Source organism: Lytechinus variegatus, chromosome 15 (assembly GCF_018143015.1).
Source record: "Lytechinus variegatus isolate NC3 chromosome 15, Lvar_3.0, whole genome shotgun sequence".
NCBI classification, from domain to species: domain Eukaryota; kingdom Metazoa; phylum Echinodermata; class Echinoidea; order Temnopleuroida; family Toxopneustidae; genus Lytechinus; species Lytechinus variegatus.
In genome coordinates this window covers 24,804,949-24,823,622 of record NC_054754.1, presented here as the reverse complement: position 1 = coordinate 24,823,622, position 18,674 = coordinate 24,804,949, and the positions used below count along the sequence as shown (strand labels likewise).

The following is an 18,674-nucleotide window of genomic DNA, read 5'->3' as shown; positions in this document are numbered from 1 at the left end:
CATTTTAAAATATCATTGAATCCTGGCTATGCTGCCATATGTTGGGCCTTCCTCCTCCTCCCTCTCTCTATCTCTCCTTTTTTCATTTATTTTCTGGTCTTTTACTTTCTTCAACTCAAGCTCAAATGAATGAATCTATACCCAAACTTAATACAATTTTGATCACAATCATCACAATGCTTCAAATATTTAGTTTTCTTTTTCTGATGATTGACAGTTTCAGTTAAAATTACAAAAACTCAATTTTGTTTTCCAGATTGTAGCAAAATTATCCCATTAATGAATTTGCAAATACATAAATTAACTCCCTGACGATATCAACAAGGCAGATCCTGTATTCCTTTGACCAAACAGAAACAAGGAATAAACAAAAACATTAGCATCTTGTGAATAAGCCTTTTTTTGCAGAGATACTGATATAAATAACAGCAATTTCAAAAATATCATGATCGTCTGCTTATGCAAAGCCTTGTTCTTTAAAAATGTATTGAAACATCTTTTGAGGGTGGAGCTTACGTGACCTTTTTTAGCACTTCCGTAGATGATGATTGTCGTGCACTCATAGTTTATATTTGTGATGCAGTGCTCTGATTGACAATTTACCACGGATACATGCCGCCTTCATTCGGGAATGCGAATTCAAATGATAGTTTTCAAGTGACGTGCGAAAGGTCCGCTGATTCAAAAGACAAATTGCAATCATCATTACAATGATGATTCAAGATTCACGTGTGAAAAGGCCCTGTACATGTATATATTCAGGCTATGCAGTATCACCAAGTCACTGTTCTGTTTACATCACAGAGGGACTATATTGCTCTGTTTGACATTGCCCCATTTACAAGTGGACAATTGGAATGTTTGACCATAGCATACTTGGATGACGTCTAGAGGTCAATTCCATTGACTTAAATCTTAGTTAATCCTTGTATATGTTTGATATGGAGATCTTAGGAATTCCACTATCCAGCACAAGTGCATGGGTTGGTGCCCTCCCCCTCTCTCTATTTCCATTCCCCCATCACCTACCCCAAATGTAAACCCAACCTTTATCGTTGCTGAGCTGGTCTGGTATGTAAGTATTTAATATCAAAGGATAGTGCTTAATGTATAAGATATTACGATATATAATAATATTAGGTCTCTAGTATTTAGCAGGCACAAAATAAACATATGTAGGTTCAAAAGAAGATTCAACCCCCCCATATAAGCAGACAAATATTTTGGGAACGAGTCTTCGTTATTATTACTGGCTTCATTACTGTATGTGAAGCGTTGTGGCCCAGTGGATCAGTCTCCGGACTTTGAAACAGAGGGTTGTGGGTTCAAATCCCAGCCATGGAGTAGTTTCCTTCACCAAGGAATTTATCCACATTGTGCTGCACTCAACCCAGGTGAGGTGAATGGGTACCTGGCAGGAATTCCTTGAGCTGCTTGAGCGACAGAAGGGGTAATAATATCCAAGTCCTTTGGAAGCACACGCATGTAGAGTAATTATTCATAATGCGTTATGCGCTATACACTGTACAAGAACTGTCTATAATTATTATCATTACTTATAGCATGAACCAAAATAGAGAAAATTATCCCTATTTTGAAAATACTTATATTTACACTCTAAGAATGATGTTCTTTGTCTATTATAGGTCATTGTCATTTAATTGAAGAAAAATAGTCTCATTAAGGGGAAAACATCAAGAAATTCTGCTTTGTATGATCATGCTTTTGAAATAAACCTTAATTTTTTTAAAGCAACTGTCATTGATAAAATAAGACCCAAATTCCGATGTAAAGATCTGATTTCACTCCTGCATTTTATCCCGACCCAGAAGGACCCCAATCCCTCCTTGTAGGTCAGGGCTAATGTCGGCCCCAGTGACCCCCAGAGTTCAGGCTGGCATCGTCGCCTGCCTCCCGCATCACCGCCGGCATCTTGTTCACATCTGCCTAATCGCTACACCCCCGTGATGTGTTACCCAGCGGAGTCTCAGTCAGTACCCAGCTCTGTGTAATAGGTCTTGCATATACTGTTTGCCCACTGATTAGCAGGAGGGAATCCCTGCTATGCAAAATGCCTTGCATCACTGAAGCAGTCCAGTCCAGATCTTGCCTTCAAGTTGATCTTGTGTTGGCGTAAGGGACTAGGAATCCTCAAAGCTTGCTTTTAACACAAACACTAAACTGTTTGAAGGAAGAGAAAGGGTCAGCGTGTTGTTGTGCAGGTACCCTCCAAGTTAAAGCGGGAGAGCAGGATTATGCCGCTTGACTGCCTCTGAGGGAAATGCTCTTTGTAATACGAGGGATGATTTATACCTAACCCCTGAAGAAGCATTGTACGCAAGTCGGCTCAGTGTAAATCTGTGTTGGATACTCCATTTGGGACTCAACCCGCAGCCTTTGTAGAGACTGGAATAAATATTCAGGGTGCATGATTATGTATTTAGGTCTTTTAGGATGAATAGATACTGTATATCTCATCAGATTTACATGTAGATTGGTGGACGGATGCCTGCCTAGCACACATGAAAAGTGCCTCTCTGGTTTCTGGTTTGTATGTATGGAATATAGGCCTTATTGAAGGTAAGAATATATCTATATATCAGGTATTGTAATTAACTTACGATGCAGTATCAATTTTGTGGTTATATAGGTCCTTAAAATAACCTACGTGTAGCCTATATGAGTCGGGTATATTGCATAGCATACAGGTCATAAACTTTGCATGGGATAGCAACGATGCTAAGTTGAGTGCACGGGCATTCATTATGACTCAGTTTCTTTAATGAGCCCAATTGACATAATGAGATATGTACACTTTACATACTAGAGGCAAAATAATAGGTTGATGCAGAATATCATATCTGATAATAGGCCTACATGTATATAGAATGCTCACAAAAAATATATATAGAATGGTCACACATTATTGGGGCAGAATAGTTATTTTCAAGCTCTGCAATAAATGTTTATTTTTAGGAGCTTTATCTAAACAATAGAGAATAATAGGGAAGATATATTTCTACCATGAATGCAAAATTTGCACACAAAAATGAGAATAGATTTGATGGTGTATCATGTCAACATCTTTGCCTAGTAATGTTGTAGTGTTTTTTAAATGATTAATAGGATTTAATGGATTGTTTGTTCATGAGCAAAATATAGCTATGGAGACCTCCAAAAGAATAACACTATCAAAGGTATAGTTCTACCAAATGTAATTGGATCAGTCTATAAAGCACCAATTGGATACTATCTAGAACTTGAAAATATGAACATACCCAGAAAACAAGATTTACAAAATGGTTTTAATCTCGATCAAGGAATCATGGTTGGCAATAAGTTTAAGAGGAATATTTTAAAGTCTAGGTTGATTAATACCATACTACTATACAGGTCTTGATCAAAAGTCTGATATTAAAGGGGAATGAAACCTTTGGAACAAGTAGGCTTGTGTCAAAACAGAAAAATCAAAGAATAAGAACAAAGAAAGTTTGAGCAAAATCGGACAAATAATGAGAAAGTTATGAGCATTTGAATATTGCAATCACTAATGCCATGCAGATCCTCCCATTGGCAATGCGACAAGGATGTGTGATGTCAAATGATCATAACTTTCTCATCATTTGTTCGATTTTTCTCAAACTTTTGTTGGTTTGTTTCTTTGGTTTTTCTGTTTTCACACAAGGTATCTTGTTTCAAAGGTTTCTTTCTTTAAATATTCAACCAATAACTGTTAATAGCTAGACAGAACATTGAAAATTACTGACACGTATAAGCACACGTGGGCACATTTACCTGATATAATGTGATTTATTTTGTTTATCAGTCATCAATTACTTATCCCATTTCCATAATTATTTGATATCTTCTCTTAAAAACATACAACCATTGGGGAATCATTTTGGTGTATTCTGTTTTCCAATTCAAAAATTCTACAATGTATATATGAAGGAGAAAATCATTGCAGAGGACTTTGATAACAGTATTTAGAATAGGAAACACAGATGCTTTACAAACATAAAACATGTAGGCCTATTCTACGATTCTGTGGTAATTTTTAAAGAGTTGATCTTTTTACCATTCATTTTAACGATTTTAAAGGTACATGCTAGTTTTGGTAACGATATCAAAATGAGTTTGTACAGAATCCAATGAAATGACCACCAAAGTGTCTGTTTGTATGAATAAAACGTATGTGCCAAAGGATTCTGGAAGAAATTGTGTAATTGCTGAGAAATCAGCAAATAAGCACAGGATTCGGGTAGAGCGTCGGGCCGGACATTCGAAGCAATAATTATACACTGTCCCACGTGCGCTTATCTGTGTTGGGGATCTTCAGTCTGAATATTTTTCAGTGTAGATTTCAAGATTTCTCAAAGTTCAGTTTATGTAACTGTACCAGATCTAGATCCTCGATGATATACTGACAATTAAGTCTTGTTTTACCGACTTTTTCATGAAAATAAGTGTTTACTGCAACTACTGGAATTTCTCTTTAACCAGAGTATACCATATATGCAGTAAATTTTTAGACCTGCATTTGCAAGTATAATTTTGTCTCAATCAGGATCAACACAATACATGAATATTCTCTCTAGGCTTGGAGAAACATAATTGGATAAGAGATGCTTTTGCATAATGAATCTACCATCCTAGAGTAATGACATTATGTTTTTGCCCCAGGGTTGGGGACGAGGGGGGGGGGGTTCTGTGGATGGGGATGGGGTGGGTGAACATTCTGAGTTAGAAATATAGAGACCCTATACATTCCTTTATCTACCAGCATGGTTTTATATATTTTTGGTATTGAGAATTTTGTTTTATACTGGTATGTAATTCAGTTTGTTGGAATTCACCTCACAATATTGACACAAAACACCCTTTGACTAGACAGGAATCTGTATTTGCCGTTTACTATGTGGGTATATCATCAATAAAAAGACATTCCTGGAATTGTTGAAACATTTGCACCTTATAAGGTAACTTTTAAAATGTCCAAGTATTTGGGATGTTTACTTCTCCGTTTGATGTATCATTTGTGCAAACTTGTGATTCTCTATCATACATCCCTTTAAGTCGGTCTATTTATTCACTATTTATTTATTAACATTTCAAGAGCCGGAGGACACCCAATCAATGAAAAGCTGTTTTCCTTTGGGGTCTTGTAATATTATATTAAAGCAGATAAAATTACAAGATAGTATCCTTTCAAAAAATGTAAATGAGTCAGAACATTGTTGTAAAACGTGAAAATAGCATTAAACACAACTTAAATTGATGAAATATGTTGAATTAAGGGAAAATAATTGAAAATAATTTCTTTTTTTAAATGTTGAGGCAAAGATTGAATATATTGACAAGGAGGTTCAAAATTGTTTCAAAGTGAAAGGGCTCATTAATGGAGTATGTTAAAAGGAGGACTCTATATAATTCAAGGTAATGTAATTGATTCAATTGTGTTTGATCTGTAAAGAGTTTGATTGCACTTCCTTCACATTGCAGTCTGTTTTGTAGTCTTCCTTGTCGATGGGCAACGCACACAGCGATGATCATCCAGAGTATGAACTCTATTACCAGATCCTCAAAGTCAGGCACCAGGTATACATGATACATGCCATGATGCGTTCATACATAGCCTCAATATCGTTTCAGATAACATTCTTTCTTATACTCCATATATCGTATTAGTAACTTATGAAGCTAGACACTGGCATATAGATGGGGGCCTTGGGGGTACTACCCTCTCCTCCCCCCCCCCAAAAAAAGAAATCCATCAAAAAGGAAAAAAGGTTGACATATTTTTGACTGAATAATATCTCAGAATCTATCACAAAAATAGATTTCATTTCTGAAAGGCCAAATTGTTTTAGCTTGTTTTATACACCACTGAAACTAGGATATAGGTGTTTGGAATGTATCGTAAAATACACAAGTTTTTTTTATACCCATTATTAATAAACAAAATATTTTTCATAAAGTGTAGAGATGGTTTCGCTCTCCAATATTTAAAAAATTTTAACCTGCATTTGTGCATCCCTGGATTCGCTCTGGGTGTTTTTTTTTTTTTTTTTACTGTTTTTCTTCCTTTTATAATGGCAAAAAATAGGTTGAATTTTTAGTCCTTTCTCCCAAGGCATGTTTTTAGAAATCTAAGAAATTGTTAAAATAACTATTTTTATTCATTAGACTCTAGAATGTGATTTAAATCATGTGATTTACCTTTTTCTTATCTGCAACATGATATAAAGTTGTATAAGGCAATTCATTTAGGTTAATAAACTATAAAATATGCCAAGATTTTGAGGTTATATGTAAAACCATTGTGTGATACTCAAATTATAATCAATGACTACTAATACTCATATCATCATCATATGTCTCTTTGCATCCAACTGTTTGTATCCGTTTGAAACTCTCCTATACATGTAGCATGCCTGGCAGAAGGGTGTATCTACTCTGCATGGATTTCTGAATTGTATGCCTGAGGGTCGTATGAAGTTTATGCCGCTCTTTTTTTTTTTTAAAGAACTTTAGGTTATTATCTACACCTAAAGTTATGAATTAACTCTTGAACTTCAAATAGTGCAATTCAGCCTGTTTGGTGTTGTAAATTACCAATGATCTCAAATGGTTAAAAAAATCCGATAATCCATATTCTACAATTATTGGTGAAAATCAAAACATGTGACGTCATCAATTTTCCAAATATGCATTTCAGCATTTTTAATACCATATATTGGTAGAGCATGATGAAATACCTCTACTACCAAAATTTGGTAAGAATCGGTCAATGGGGGGCCTGAGATATGACCTCATGAATACATAATTAGCCCCATTGAAGTCAATGTATCATTGGCTTGGTTCCTAACTTTTAGAACTGAAATGCAAAATAAGTTTTTTTTTGTGACATCATCACTTCAGTACTCTATAAAGCACTTTCCAACCAGGGTCACACTGGCTACTTTAACAGGGGCCCTGTTTCATAAAACTTGTTATAATATTAGCAATAACAGTTAAAAGCTACTGAAATCCTTTAATCTGATTGGCTGATAGTGAAATTGTTATTTTGCATTTATTATTATAACAAGTCTGTATGAAATGGGAGCCAGACTCGGAACTAGGTTCATCGACATATTGATACCATAGGACTGTCAGTTTGACGTTGGGATTGTTGGTGCGATGGTAGCATGCCCTCCCCCCCTCCATCAGTCACCTGGGAATCAGGTTTGTGAACGTGACAATAATAGTAGTACATGAACATGCATTTGCCATAATACATGTTCCAGTGAGCTTTTCAGTTCATTGAGATGCCAACATTTTATGATACATGAAATTATAAGGAAATTCAGACTGGTTGTGACCCAGATTTCACCAGTAATCTACACTAATACCCTTCTTGCTCTCAACTTGTACTGTATATGCAACATTGTATTCAATTTCAAATAATCTGTTTTCCTTAGTCCGTTTCGCTCGTCGGCAAACGTCGTAGAGAAGCATCTGAATACAGTGTATACTATCAGGTATGAGTGAGTGGTGGACGATAGCTGATTCAGTATTTTGAATTTCAGTCATTTCTTGATGGGGGAAAAACTCCTTGCTACCAGACTTAAGGGTATTTTTGGTGAAGTTTTTCTTCTGCTTGTTGGCACTGTTTTAGAATGATTGTTCAGCATCAATATGCAAAGGGGAGCTTTTGTACTTTGATTGGGAGTTGCATGTTTTTTCGTTTCCAAAATTTGCTTCCCCCCTCCCGCACCCTCACACTCTCCCATACGTTGTACCTCATATCCAAATGTTATTGGGATGTGAATATTATGAATATAATTCTCTGAGAATAATCAAATAGTAAACTGAGAAATGGCATTAGTAAACAATGTGTCGGAATTTTGGCAAGGTAATACATATGTGCTTATCCTAGTTAAAAATTATTTGGAGGCTAACATTTTTTTGGGGGGGCATTCCTTTTTTTTAAATTTCTTTAAAAAAATTAAATGCACCCAATGTGTTCTTGTTCTTTTTATGGAGTTTTGCACCACATATTTCTTTCTTTCTATTCCTTCCTTTGTTTTGGCGTAAAATCAGAAACTTATTACAAGTTACAACACCACTATTTTCATATTTCATATCTTAATTTTGTTTCTGTTGTTTATTTTCCTTGGTATTTTGGGGGGTTTTTGTGTCTTTGTTTTGTGACCACGAGCACAGCATTTGGAACTGTCGGCTTCAGATTTCATCATATTTAGGAGGCGCTTGGCCATAATTTGGATACTAGATTGGTTTATTAATTTCAGAAAATAATGGAATAACAATTCATTTTCAAATTGAAATGGATTTATTTTTTTATAGATTATCATGTTTTTTATGTGAGTGAATGGATGCAACACAGGGAGCAGGGTGAACAAGAAAGCAAAATAAGGGGGGGGGGGGTATCCTTGAATTATATTTTTCCAAAGTAATGATATTCTATTTTTGTAAATAATGTTAACTACATGCAATCATTACCACATACATTTCATTAAGGTTGTGTTGAAGCTTTTTTGTGTGTGGACATTTCTTTAAACATCCTCTAAAATGCAAACATCTATCAAATGCTGTAAAGAACTGTTTTGAAAAGCAATTCTGCCGATCGATAAAATGAGTGTTAAAAAAAAATGATGGAATGCAACCAAGTTCTTAATCATGATTCCACTATTTGCCATCCATCAGTTTATTACAACATTCAGAGTTGACCTTTACTTGCTAGGTCAAACTCATGGTATGTGGTGGGTGGGCTTGAAAATAGAATCAGTGTGGTTGAATGCTCTCCTGAAGTAACCTCATTTGGTGTTTACATTTTTATTTTGGGTTCATGTTTGTACTTTTAGCTTAAAGCGGCTGTCACATCTGGTATATGTATGGAAAGCCATTTTATCAGTTATCTTTCTTCTTGATTTATTAAGAATTGATTAATTGCTGTAATAATTAGTAATAATAGTCATTTTCTTTTAATAGTGCACGTCACGTTATGATTATAACGTCTCTCTGCACTTCCAAAGGACTTAGATATTATTACTCGGCTTTAGCATGGTGGCGATAATTACAGCGCATAAACATTTCAAGGAATAAATTCTTTCCAGGTACCTATTCACCTCACCTGGGTCGAGTACAGCATAATATGAGTTGGGGGGTTGTGGTCTAGTGGTTATAACTCTTGTCTTTCAATCTGAGGGACTCGGGTTCAAATATAATATAATTTGGTGTGTATGATACTAGCATAGATCCCAGCAATTCTATTGATTTTGAGTTCAGAAGATCAAAGGTGTAGTCGCTACCTTTCACTTTTCTTGCTTGACCAATAACTCCATTTTCTGTGTTACAGACGGGTGTATTATGTGCTCGTCTTTAATAGCGACATTCTTGTTACCCTCTGGTGTTATATGTATGTTCACTGTCTAGGGTGTAATTTTATATGCGTTTTAATAGTCTACTACAATGTTGGAAAACCAACTTGTTCTTTCCTGTGAAGGATGATAACAATAAAAAAAAAACATTGTGCTTGTCAATATGACCTCAGTTCCATTTTTTCTATTTATAAATTTAGACTGCCAGATATCATTAGATATTACCTTTTTTTAATTAAAAAAAAATCTATGGTAGACATGTTTCTAAAATCAGATCCATTTATATTTATCATGCAGCAAAAGTACTTCAAAAGATTGAGTTATTTCTTGTTTTTATATGTATAAATTTCTATTTTGTTGCTTTTGTTTTTTTATTAAAATTTCTAGTATGTGCTGATATTATATGGATGTTTGCATTGAATTTACATGTTTTGCTTTGTATTTTGATTGATTGCTTGTCTTATGCATGCTTGTTGTTCTGTATTCATGTTTCTTCTTACAGCATGTATCTGCATTTCCTATATAAATATAACATCCTTATTTATTCTTTCATTTGGTGTTTTGATCACTAATAATGCATGCATTTTGATGCGAATATTCTTCATCAATTTGAATCCCTGTGGAATGTATTGGTGTCTTTCATGTTTGGTATAAATTTGTATACAGTTGTCACTTGCATATTATATGACCAACACATGTATTACATGCATATTCCAAATATATTTTCATGCTCACATTTCATTTCAGTATAAATTCTCTATGAGTGCAGTTAAATTTTAATTTAAATGATATATTAGATATTACTAGATAATGATGCTGTTTCAAAATTTTGCTAAGAATATCAGTGAAATGCTCCTCTGCGAAAAAGTCATGCGAAAATGGGAAAAGAAAAGATGAAATGGAGGGTAGCTGAACATTAAATTTTTATCAAGTTCTAAATATAGCGACCCAGTCTTTCTCTACATAAATATTTGTCAATCAAGTGCACTTTATTGGTCTTTAGCATTCCATTGGTAGAGCCTTTTTAGAAATCTTGTCCAAACCAACTGACAAAGAAATGTTTGTAGAGGCTAAACAACTATCCTTTAAATGATTGTTGAAAGCGTCGTCTATCCTTTAAATGATTGTTGACTTTTCTCTGTTATTGTCCAGTCTGGAATTTTGTTGTACAGTCCAAATTATTTAACCCAAAATGCTGAAACTTTTGAAAGGAAGAAAAAAAAACCTTTTAAATATTTCCCTCTTATAATTATAGTTCCTAGATCCATAGACCAAAAAAATTGTCAAATTTGTGTCGGGACTTGGGGGAATTCAAATAGAAATATGGCTATTCACTTATATATTTATGCAATTTCCTTCAATTCAGACTGTTATTTTTACAAAATATAAGATACTAATTTTTACATACAGAAAACCAAGTTAAACCAGTTTTTGTTTGATGCCATGTCTTTAATTAAGCATTAATATCCTGGATAGCTTTTTTTTAAAAGGAGCTAATTATGAACATGCAATGCGAATAATCCTGGGGTAAAATCAGCAAATCATTGTTGAACCCAATTGCAGCAAATGGTATTAGAGGGATTGAAACAAAGTTGTAATGATAATCCCAATCAAATTGAAACTGATTTATTAACTAATCTTAAATTTTAGCCAAACATTATAATCAATCACATCTATAGCCACTTTGAAATGCATGCTATGATAATTGCTTTCATTCTTTTCACAACCATCCATGTAAATTCTCTATTTTATGTTGGGTTTTTATCTCATCTTTTGTTCCCCTCTTACCTTTTTTTTTTAAAACGATGGCGATCAGGCTAAGAACGAACAGCCCTCGGCGTTGGACAAGGAGGTGGAATCCGTGGTGATGGAACTGCAGGAAGAATTGATCTCAGTCCGATTAAAAGAAGCCGAATCGGCGGAGTCTCTCAAAACTTTTAGCACCAAGATTGAGAGTCTTGAAAAGGTAGTCCTATAACCACCCCCCCATAGAACAGAGACTGACAAAAATTCACAAGTATATGTTGATATATAATCCCCCTTTTGAAAGGGACTCAAGTCATAGAAAGATCACTATCTACTCATCCATTCCCCTTTATTACAGAAAAGCAGAAGAGATGAATGACCAAAATGCACAATATGCAGCAATTTATAGCGTGTTATACCCACTTGACATAGAATTGCTGCTCATTGTAGATCCTTGAATTAATGGCAACTTCAATGAAAAGATGAAAGAAAGAAAACAAGCATGTATATTTGTCCTAAAAGGGGCAAAAATATAAATATGTTAGTTATGTAGCATATAACCGTTGATCCAAGAAAGAAATCATAATCAGAGCAAAATCCAGTCCAACTTTTTGAAATATATTGTATATATTTTATTTGATAATGGCATAGAATATCACATCTGTAACAAAACAAGATAAACTGATAGGTTACATAATAAAGGGTTCCCATAACAATGGTAATTCATTTCAAAGTCCCTATTCACCTCCACCCATGTATACAATTCTGATATACCAATACATTATTTGTTTTATTTATAGCTTGAAATCATTACTTTTCTTATATATTTTCCCTTCATTCATCATATTATTTATACACTTTATTATAATTGTTCCCATCCAATCCCTTCCTTCCAGTGGGGTTTATCTCACATTAATCAAGTGTTCTTTTTTCTTTGATGATTTTGAAATAATTTGCTATTAATAAGCATGTATCACGCTTAACCTTTTTTACTGATAAACAAAATACAAATGCTACAGTTTTTATTACTAATCAACATATCCCCACAATGTGTCCCTTAATTTTTTTACATTTCAATACACTGTTACTTAGTTATGAACTTCGAACGTCATGTTTTGTATAAATTATATTGTTTTATTCTGTGTAATGTTTTACATTTATGACTTATCCTCAATACAATTATTGTACAAGTAATATCTATACAAATTGATTGTAAAATTCTATATATGTTTTGCTGACTTTAAGAATGACTGGTGATCCTTTCTTGTGGTGAATGATATGGAAATGTGTCTAATGTTCTTAATCCAAATATTGGAATGATGGTAATTGTGACGCTCAATAAGCATGGAAATTTTACATTATCTACCCCATGGTTGTCAACTTCTATGAATTGGGTACTCTGTTGCACAAATCTGATCGAACGTGGGAATATTTTTCGGATGATTGCTTGCATTGATCATTGTTTGCAATTGATCATACAAATAAACTGGTGTAATCAATCCTTGAACTCTCTACAGCAGAGACCCAAGTTAATTGCAGAGTTGCCAACTTTATGGGATATTAATGAGATATGTGTTTTGATGTAAATTCAGTGTTTACTTCCCGATTGAATGACTGAGCGAAAAACTTTTGTTTGTTGTATTGTCTCGTAAGGAAACATTTGGTTCAGCCGTTTGGTAATTCATATTGTTATCTCTTACATGTATCTGATAAATATTCTGTTCTGTTGGCAGCTCTGTAATTGTGATCTTTAATAAATGATTGCTTTATTAGGTTGAAATCAGTCATTCATTCGTTCGTTCATTCCTTACCCCTCCATCTCTTTATCTTCCATTCTCTGTTCCAGATCAATCAGAAGCTACGGAAGGAACCTGGACATTCCATCGCCGCCCTGCAGGATGAGCTGATAGCGGTCAAACTGAGGGAGGCTGAGGCCAACCTCGCTCTTAAAGAACTCAGGGAAAAGGTCAGCGACCTGGAGTCGCACTGGCAGGTAGGTTGGGGTCATCGCACTCTACGGGGTCATTGACCTTTAAAGGTACTTCAATGGGGTGTTGCAAGAAATATTCGAAATCAGTTGAACATTGCTGTTGCTAGTTTACAATTGATTTAACAAGGGAAATTATAGCAAATTGAGCTTTGCTTCCTGTTGCAAAATGCACTCCAGCCATCAATTTCAAATTTGTAATTAATTACCAGAATTATGAATGATGTTGGAATACAAACTTAACTTGCTATTGATCACAAGTTTCTTGCAACACCCCTTTAGGCTTTGCATGAGCTGCTTTAGTTTGCTCGCTCATTTAATGAAGACTTGCTTGACTAAATTGTTGAAAGATTTTATAGAGGGTAGTATTGAAAACTTCACTCAAAATTCAAGTCTATGTGAATAAAAAGAATGTAATCAAACATGTGAAACAGTGATAACTTGAAAATTTTGACAAACATAGATGTAAGAATTGCATGATAAAGCACATTGCCTACAATCTAAAAAGGAAATCCTACCCAAAAGTAATGCTTTTTTATGAAAAAGATTTTTTTAGAACAAGGGCATTGATTCATGAAAGGACTTGTACGATGTTTTATCTGACAAGTCACATTTTATCCGATATAGTTACCATAGTAACAATGCCTCTCAGCCAATCAAAATCAGGGAAAGATGTCAGATCAGGGCCCCATCTTACACTGAGATACGATTGATCCAATCAACCGTATCTCTGTGGAAATCCATCAGTGTCATAATTTTTTTTCTACAACAACTTTGCCCAATGTCCTTTGAAAACAAAGAGAAGCACACTGAATTGTCAAGAAAACGGTGAATGTTTGAATATACATCATATCTATAAAATATTTTGTAGAAACATGTATTTTAGATGCTGATGTTGCTGGCTTTCCAAAGTTGTGGTTAATCGGACCATCGCAACTCTTTGTAAGATGGGGCTCTGACAACTTGTTGGACAATATTGTTGATGAAACCCTCCCCAGATTTGTAAAAGTGAACAAAGTGCAGTGTAGGAATGAGGTTTAATTCTTTCGATCCATGCCAAGTAGCTGTGATGGAAGGTTAATATAAATTGGTCTTTTTTTATTTTGAAGGAAAACTTTACATCTAATTGCATCCAATAAATTGCATGAGCATTTGCATGATTGCCATAACTAATATCTCTGCCAATTTCTTTCTTTCTCTTCAATTTTTCTTTATCCTGGCATCATACTCTGCATCTTTCCCCTATCCGACCATCCATCCATCTATGCATTTATCCATCTGTCCTTCCACTCTGTCTATCCATCTGTCTATCTTTATGTCTGTCCTTCCATCTTTCAATCTATCTGTCCATTTATACATCCTTCTGTCTGTCCATTCATCTTTCTATCTATCAACCCATCCATCCATCTTTCCATTCATTCATCCACCCATCCATCCATCTTCCCATTCATCTTCCCATTCATCATCCACCCATCCATCTATCTATCCATCTAACCATCCATCCATGTATCTATCCATCCATCTATCATTCCATCCATCCATCCATCTTTCCATTCATTCATCCCCCATCCATCCATCTCACCATCTATCTGTCTATCTATCCATCCATCTTTCTGTCCATCCATCTGCCCATCCATCTACATGTATATCTTTTCTATCCATCTGTCTTTATCAATCCATCCATCTATCTATCCATCCATCTATCCATCCATCTATCCATCTATCAATCCATCTGTGTTTCTATCTTTCCATCTGTCCATTCATATTTTAAACACGTTCAGAGACACCTGGAGAAGGTGACCGGGAAGCAGAAAGGGTCAAACTCAAGACCCACAATCCAACAGATCACGGAGGAGCTCATGTCAGTGAGGTTACGAGAAGCGGACACAGCAGCTGACCTTAAGGAGACGCAACAAAGGGTCATGGAACTGCAAACACAAGTACTTAAATATTATCAACCATTTGGGGGCGTAGCTTTGCCATAAATTCTTCTATTCAACAAAAATTTATGATTTTTTTACTAATAAGCACAACAATGCTGAGGTGTTAAATCCCTGTAGTTCAAAATTTCAACAAGAAAAAAATGAGGACAGCTCAGAAAAACTGTGTTTTTAAATTATGGCAATAAAGGTAACCTCATATTATTTGGGCCTATTCACAATAAGCTCTTGCTTTACTTTAGGTCCATCCACTTTAGATGTAATGCTCAAGACTGTATTTACTTTTGTAATCATTTGTACTCTTTCAGAATGAGGTGTGCTTAGTATTTTGATTGCCTTGTGGAAAATAAATGAAATGCGTGAAAATTTTGAAAACTGTATCCTAATTCCTGTTGAGAACTCTTTCTAGGCAAAGAAAAGAATGCTACTTCAAAAGTCTTTCTGAGCAGCCCTTAAAGAAGAAAAATGAGATACAAGGTTTGAACAGCCAAGCAACAACTTATTTCACATGCAAGTGGCATTTTGATTACAAATTGTTCTGAACAAGAAGAATGTTAGACCTGCATTACTTGACAAAGATGTATCCATGGTTTTAGGTTCATTAGGAAAGAAGTGAACTGGTAGAAAATACTGGATGTATTTGAATCATTGGTATGAAATGAGGGCCAGGATTTTTTTCATTCATTTCCCATTCATGTTCAAACTGCATGGCTATCTCATGTCTAGTCCTTACTAATAAAAGTAATCCATTTTATTATGATTTTTCCTTCATTCAGTTATACAAGTACATGTATCTATATTGAGTCATTCATTAAGAAATACTTTCTATAGATATTTTAGTTACTTTATCTTAATATCCTTTTTAAAGTTCGATATTTTCAGGAAACTTTGGTCAAACTCTGTAGAAATGCAAAGCTCTTTTCCTCTCAAGTCAAATCATGATTTTAATCTTGTTGATGGATTGCATCAGTCTGATTCAAAATCTTTGACTTGATCAGCTGGTAAATTAAATGTCATTCAAAGCTCTTTTCTTCCCAAGCAATGCTATTGTTCATTTCATGTCTTGTTAAATCATGATTTTAATCTTGTTGATGGTTGGCATCAGTCTGATTCAAAATCTTTAATTTGATCAGCTGGTAAATTGAACGTCAGTCAATTATAGCATCCCTTCTATAATTCATTTTGCAATTAACTTCAAATGGCATAATTTTATGAAATTCTGAAATTTGTATAAATTGAATGTGGTCAGGAAATATTAGACAAACTATTGAATTGCAAACATCATTTCTTCTTAAATAAAGCCATTGTTTATTTCACATCAAATCAAGTGATAATTTGAATCTTTAACTTTGTCAGCAGGTGAATTAAATGTCAGTCATTTTTAGTCCCACTTCTATGTTTCATTTTGTAATTAACCTTGGCATAATTTCTATGAGACGTTGACATTTTTTTAACTGTATGTGTTCTACATCTGTTCAATGCTTTCCATAATGGAACAGCTTTAGCGCAATCTAACACAGCTTTATAGTACTACAATGCCTTTTCACTGTCTACTGAAATAATATAACTAAAGTATCCAATTATTTGAATTACTTGGGATTTTATGAACTTCCCAACGTTGTATATATATATGAAAAAACCTTTTCTGCTGAAATTTTGTGAGAAAACTTTTGATTGTTCTTTTTAATTGAATTTGGCATTTGTTGAGAAGCAGACTATATTTAACATGTTTTTGTGTTGGCATATTAATTGGCATTATAGTGGCAAAGTTTCCTTGCATTAAATTGTGGTTGTAATATTTCTCTTTACACCATTTTACTCTCAAGAAAGGGATCTGAAGAATATCAGTCCACAGTTTATTTTTTTGATGTGGTATCATATGTTTTATATCCTTTCAAAACGATAGTCATTTATTTCTATTTTATAGTCAGATCATCCTGAAATAATTTTTTTGATTTTTTTTCAAATCAAGAATAAAACTGTACTTCATACGTGAGTACTTTCACCTTTAACTAGTGGCTTCTTCAGACTTTGTCATAGATGGCAGTATGACACTGATCGCGATAGAATGGTATCATATACATGTCCATGCTGTCATCCTTGATGCATTTCAAATGAGCCACCACTTGGAGATGGTGTCACTAAGGTACACAATAACTTTCTTGATTGGGCGCGTCGTGGTCTAGTGGTTCTGACTCTCGCCTTTCAAACAGAGGGTCATGGGTTCAGATCCTAGCCATGGTGTGAATTCCTTCAGCAAGAAATTTATCCACGCTGTGCTGCACTTGACTTAGGCGAGGTGAATGCGTACCCGGCATGATTAATTCCTTGAATGCACTGAGCGCTGAAAGGCAGCTCGAGCTAAAGCCGTGGTAATAATAACAATGCCCCTTGGAATAGATTATATCTAAATACATGTAGATGGCGCTATTTTAATTCCTGTTATTATTATTGATTGTGAAAATGAGCCAACTCTTATGAAATTACAAATCAGATGAATATTATTCAGAATATTCTTTTTTTATTTTGTTTTTTTCTTAATTTTTAGAACCAAATGACGAGTAACCAGATGAGGAGGATAGAGGAAGAGAGGATAGAAGTCAAACAAGATCTTGAGGCTTGTGAGAAGAGAGAACAAGAACTTCAGAGGCAATTTTACGAGGCTCAGAAAGAACTATGCAAACTAGAAGCAAGGGTAAGAGTCAAGAATAGTATACAGATATACCAGGTTTGAGGAAGTATTGCGGGAATTATTCATATGACGTTGGGGCGAAGACCCAAGGAAAAGATTGTTATTTTGCTAGTGCAACCGAGGATGAATAATTCCCACTATACTTTTGAAATAAAGGCCTGACATATTTGTTTTATATCCTACATTTGATAAGTTAGAACAAAAGATCTTGTTAATCTAATTCTTGTACTTGTAGTTTCTGAATCGATATATAGATAGTTGAGCTGTGCTGACTGACCTACTTTTCCTGAAACCACGTGTACAGCATAACACGGATTAGTTCCTGCGCCGCCGTCCCTTTATGGTACTTGCCCGGTAGATACACCTCACTGACCGGTGCTCTGCGAGATTGCATTGTATTGACATTAATGATGGAATAGTGCACTATTCATTCCATCATTGACATCACAGAATGGCAAATTTTCTTTAGTGGGCGTTTCGTTTCAATGGCATAGCTAGAATATGTTAAGTCACATGATGCTGTTTTGACTAATCACTATATAAGATTCGATTTATGAAGGAGATAACACTTGATAATGATTATAAACATTTATATATATGCTTAATCCAATTTTCTAAGCACTATATACTAATGACCAACTTTAGCATGGCTACCCTGATTAGGTGCTCAAGCATTCAATGAATTATTTTCTATCGAGTATCCATTCATAACACGACACCTTATTAGTGGGTTGCAAATGTAGATATGGGCCTTATTCTCAGTTAGATAAAAATAACATTTTTTTGCAGTGCATGTAGTATCCCTTAGTAAAGATAGGAGTTATGGTGCATCTTGGGTAAAGTGTTTTTCAGCATTTTGGACGATGATGGTAGAGATTCAAGAGAACCTAAAGTTCAGATGAGGAAATTAATCTACATTTGCCACTCTC

The 18,674-nt window shown here is 34.7% G+C and overlaps 1 protein-coding gene across 2 annotated transcripts in view; it reads left to right on the top strand.

Annotated features, from left to right (window-relative positions):
* LOC121429293 (EVI5-like protein) overlaps nt 1–18,674 on the top strand; it is a 103,716-nt gene that overhangs the window by 54,204 nt on the left and 30,838 nt on the right. For both annotated transcript variants that reach the window (XM_041626294.1, XM_041626293.1), the window contains exons 13-16: nt 11,197–11,346; nt 12,973–13,119; nt 14,895–15,053; nt 17,602–17,748. In XM_041626294.1, coding sequence (XP_041482228.1) covers nt 11,197–11,346; nt 12,973–13,119; nt 14,895–15,053; nt 17,602–17,748 — 603 coding nt within the window. The remainder of the gene's footprint in view (nt 1–11,196; nt 11,347–12,972; nt 13,120–14,894; nt 15,054–17,601; nt 17,749–18,674) is intronic.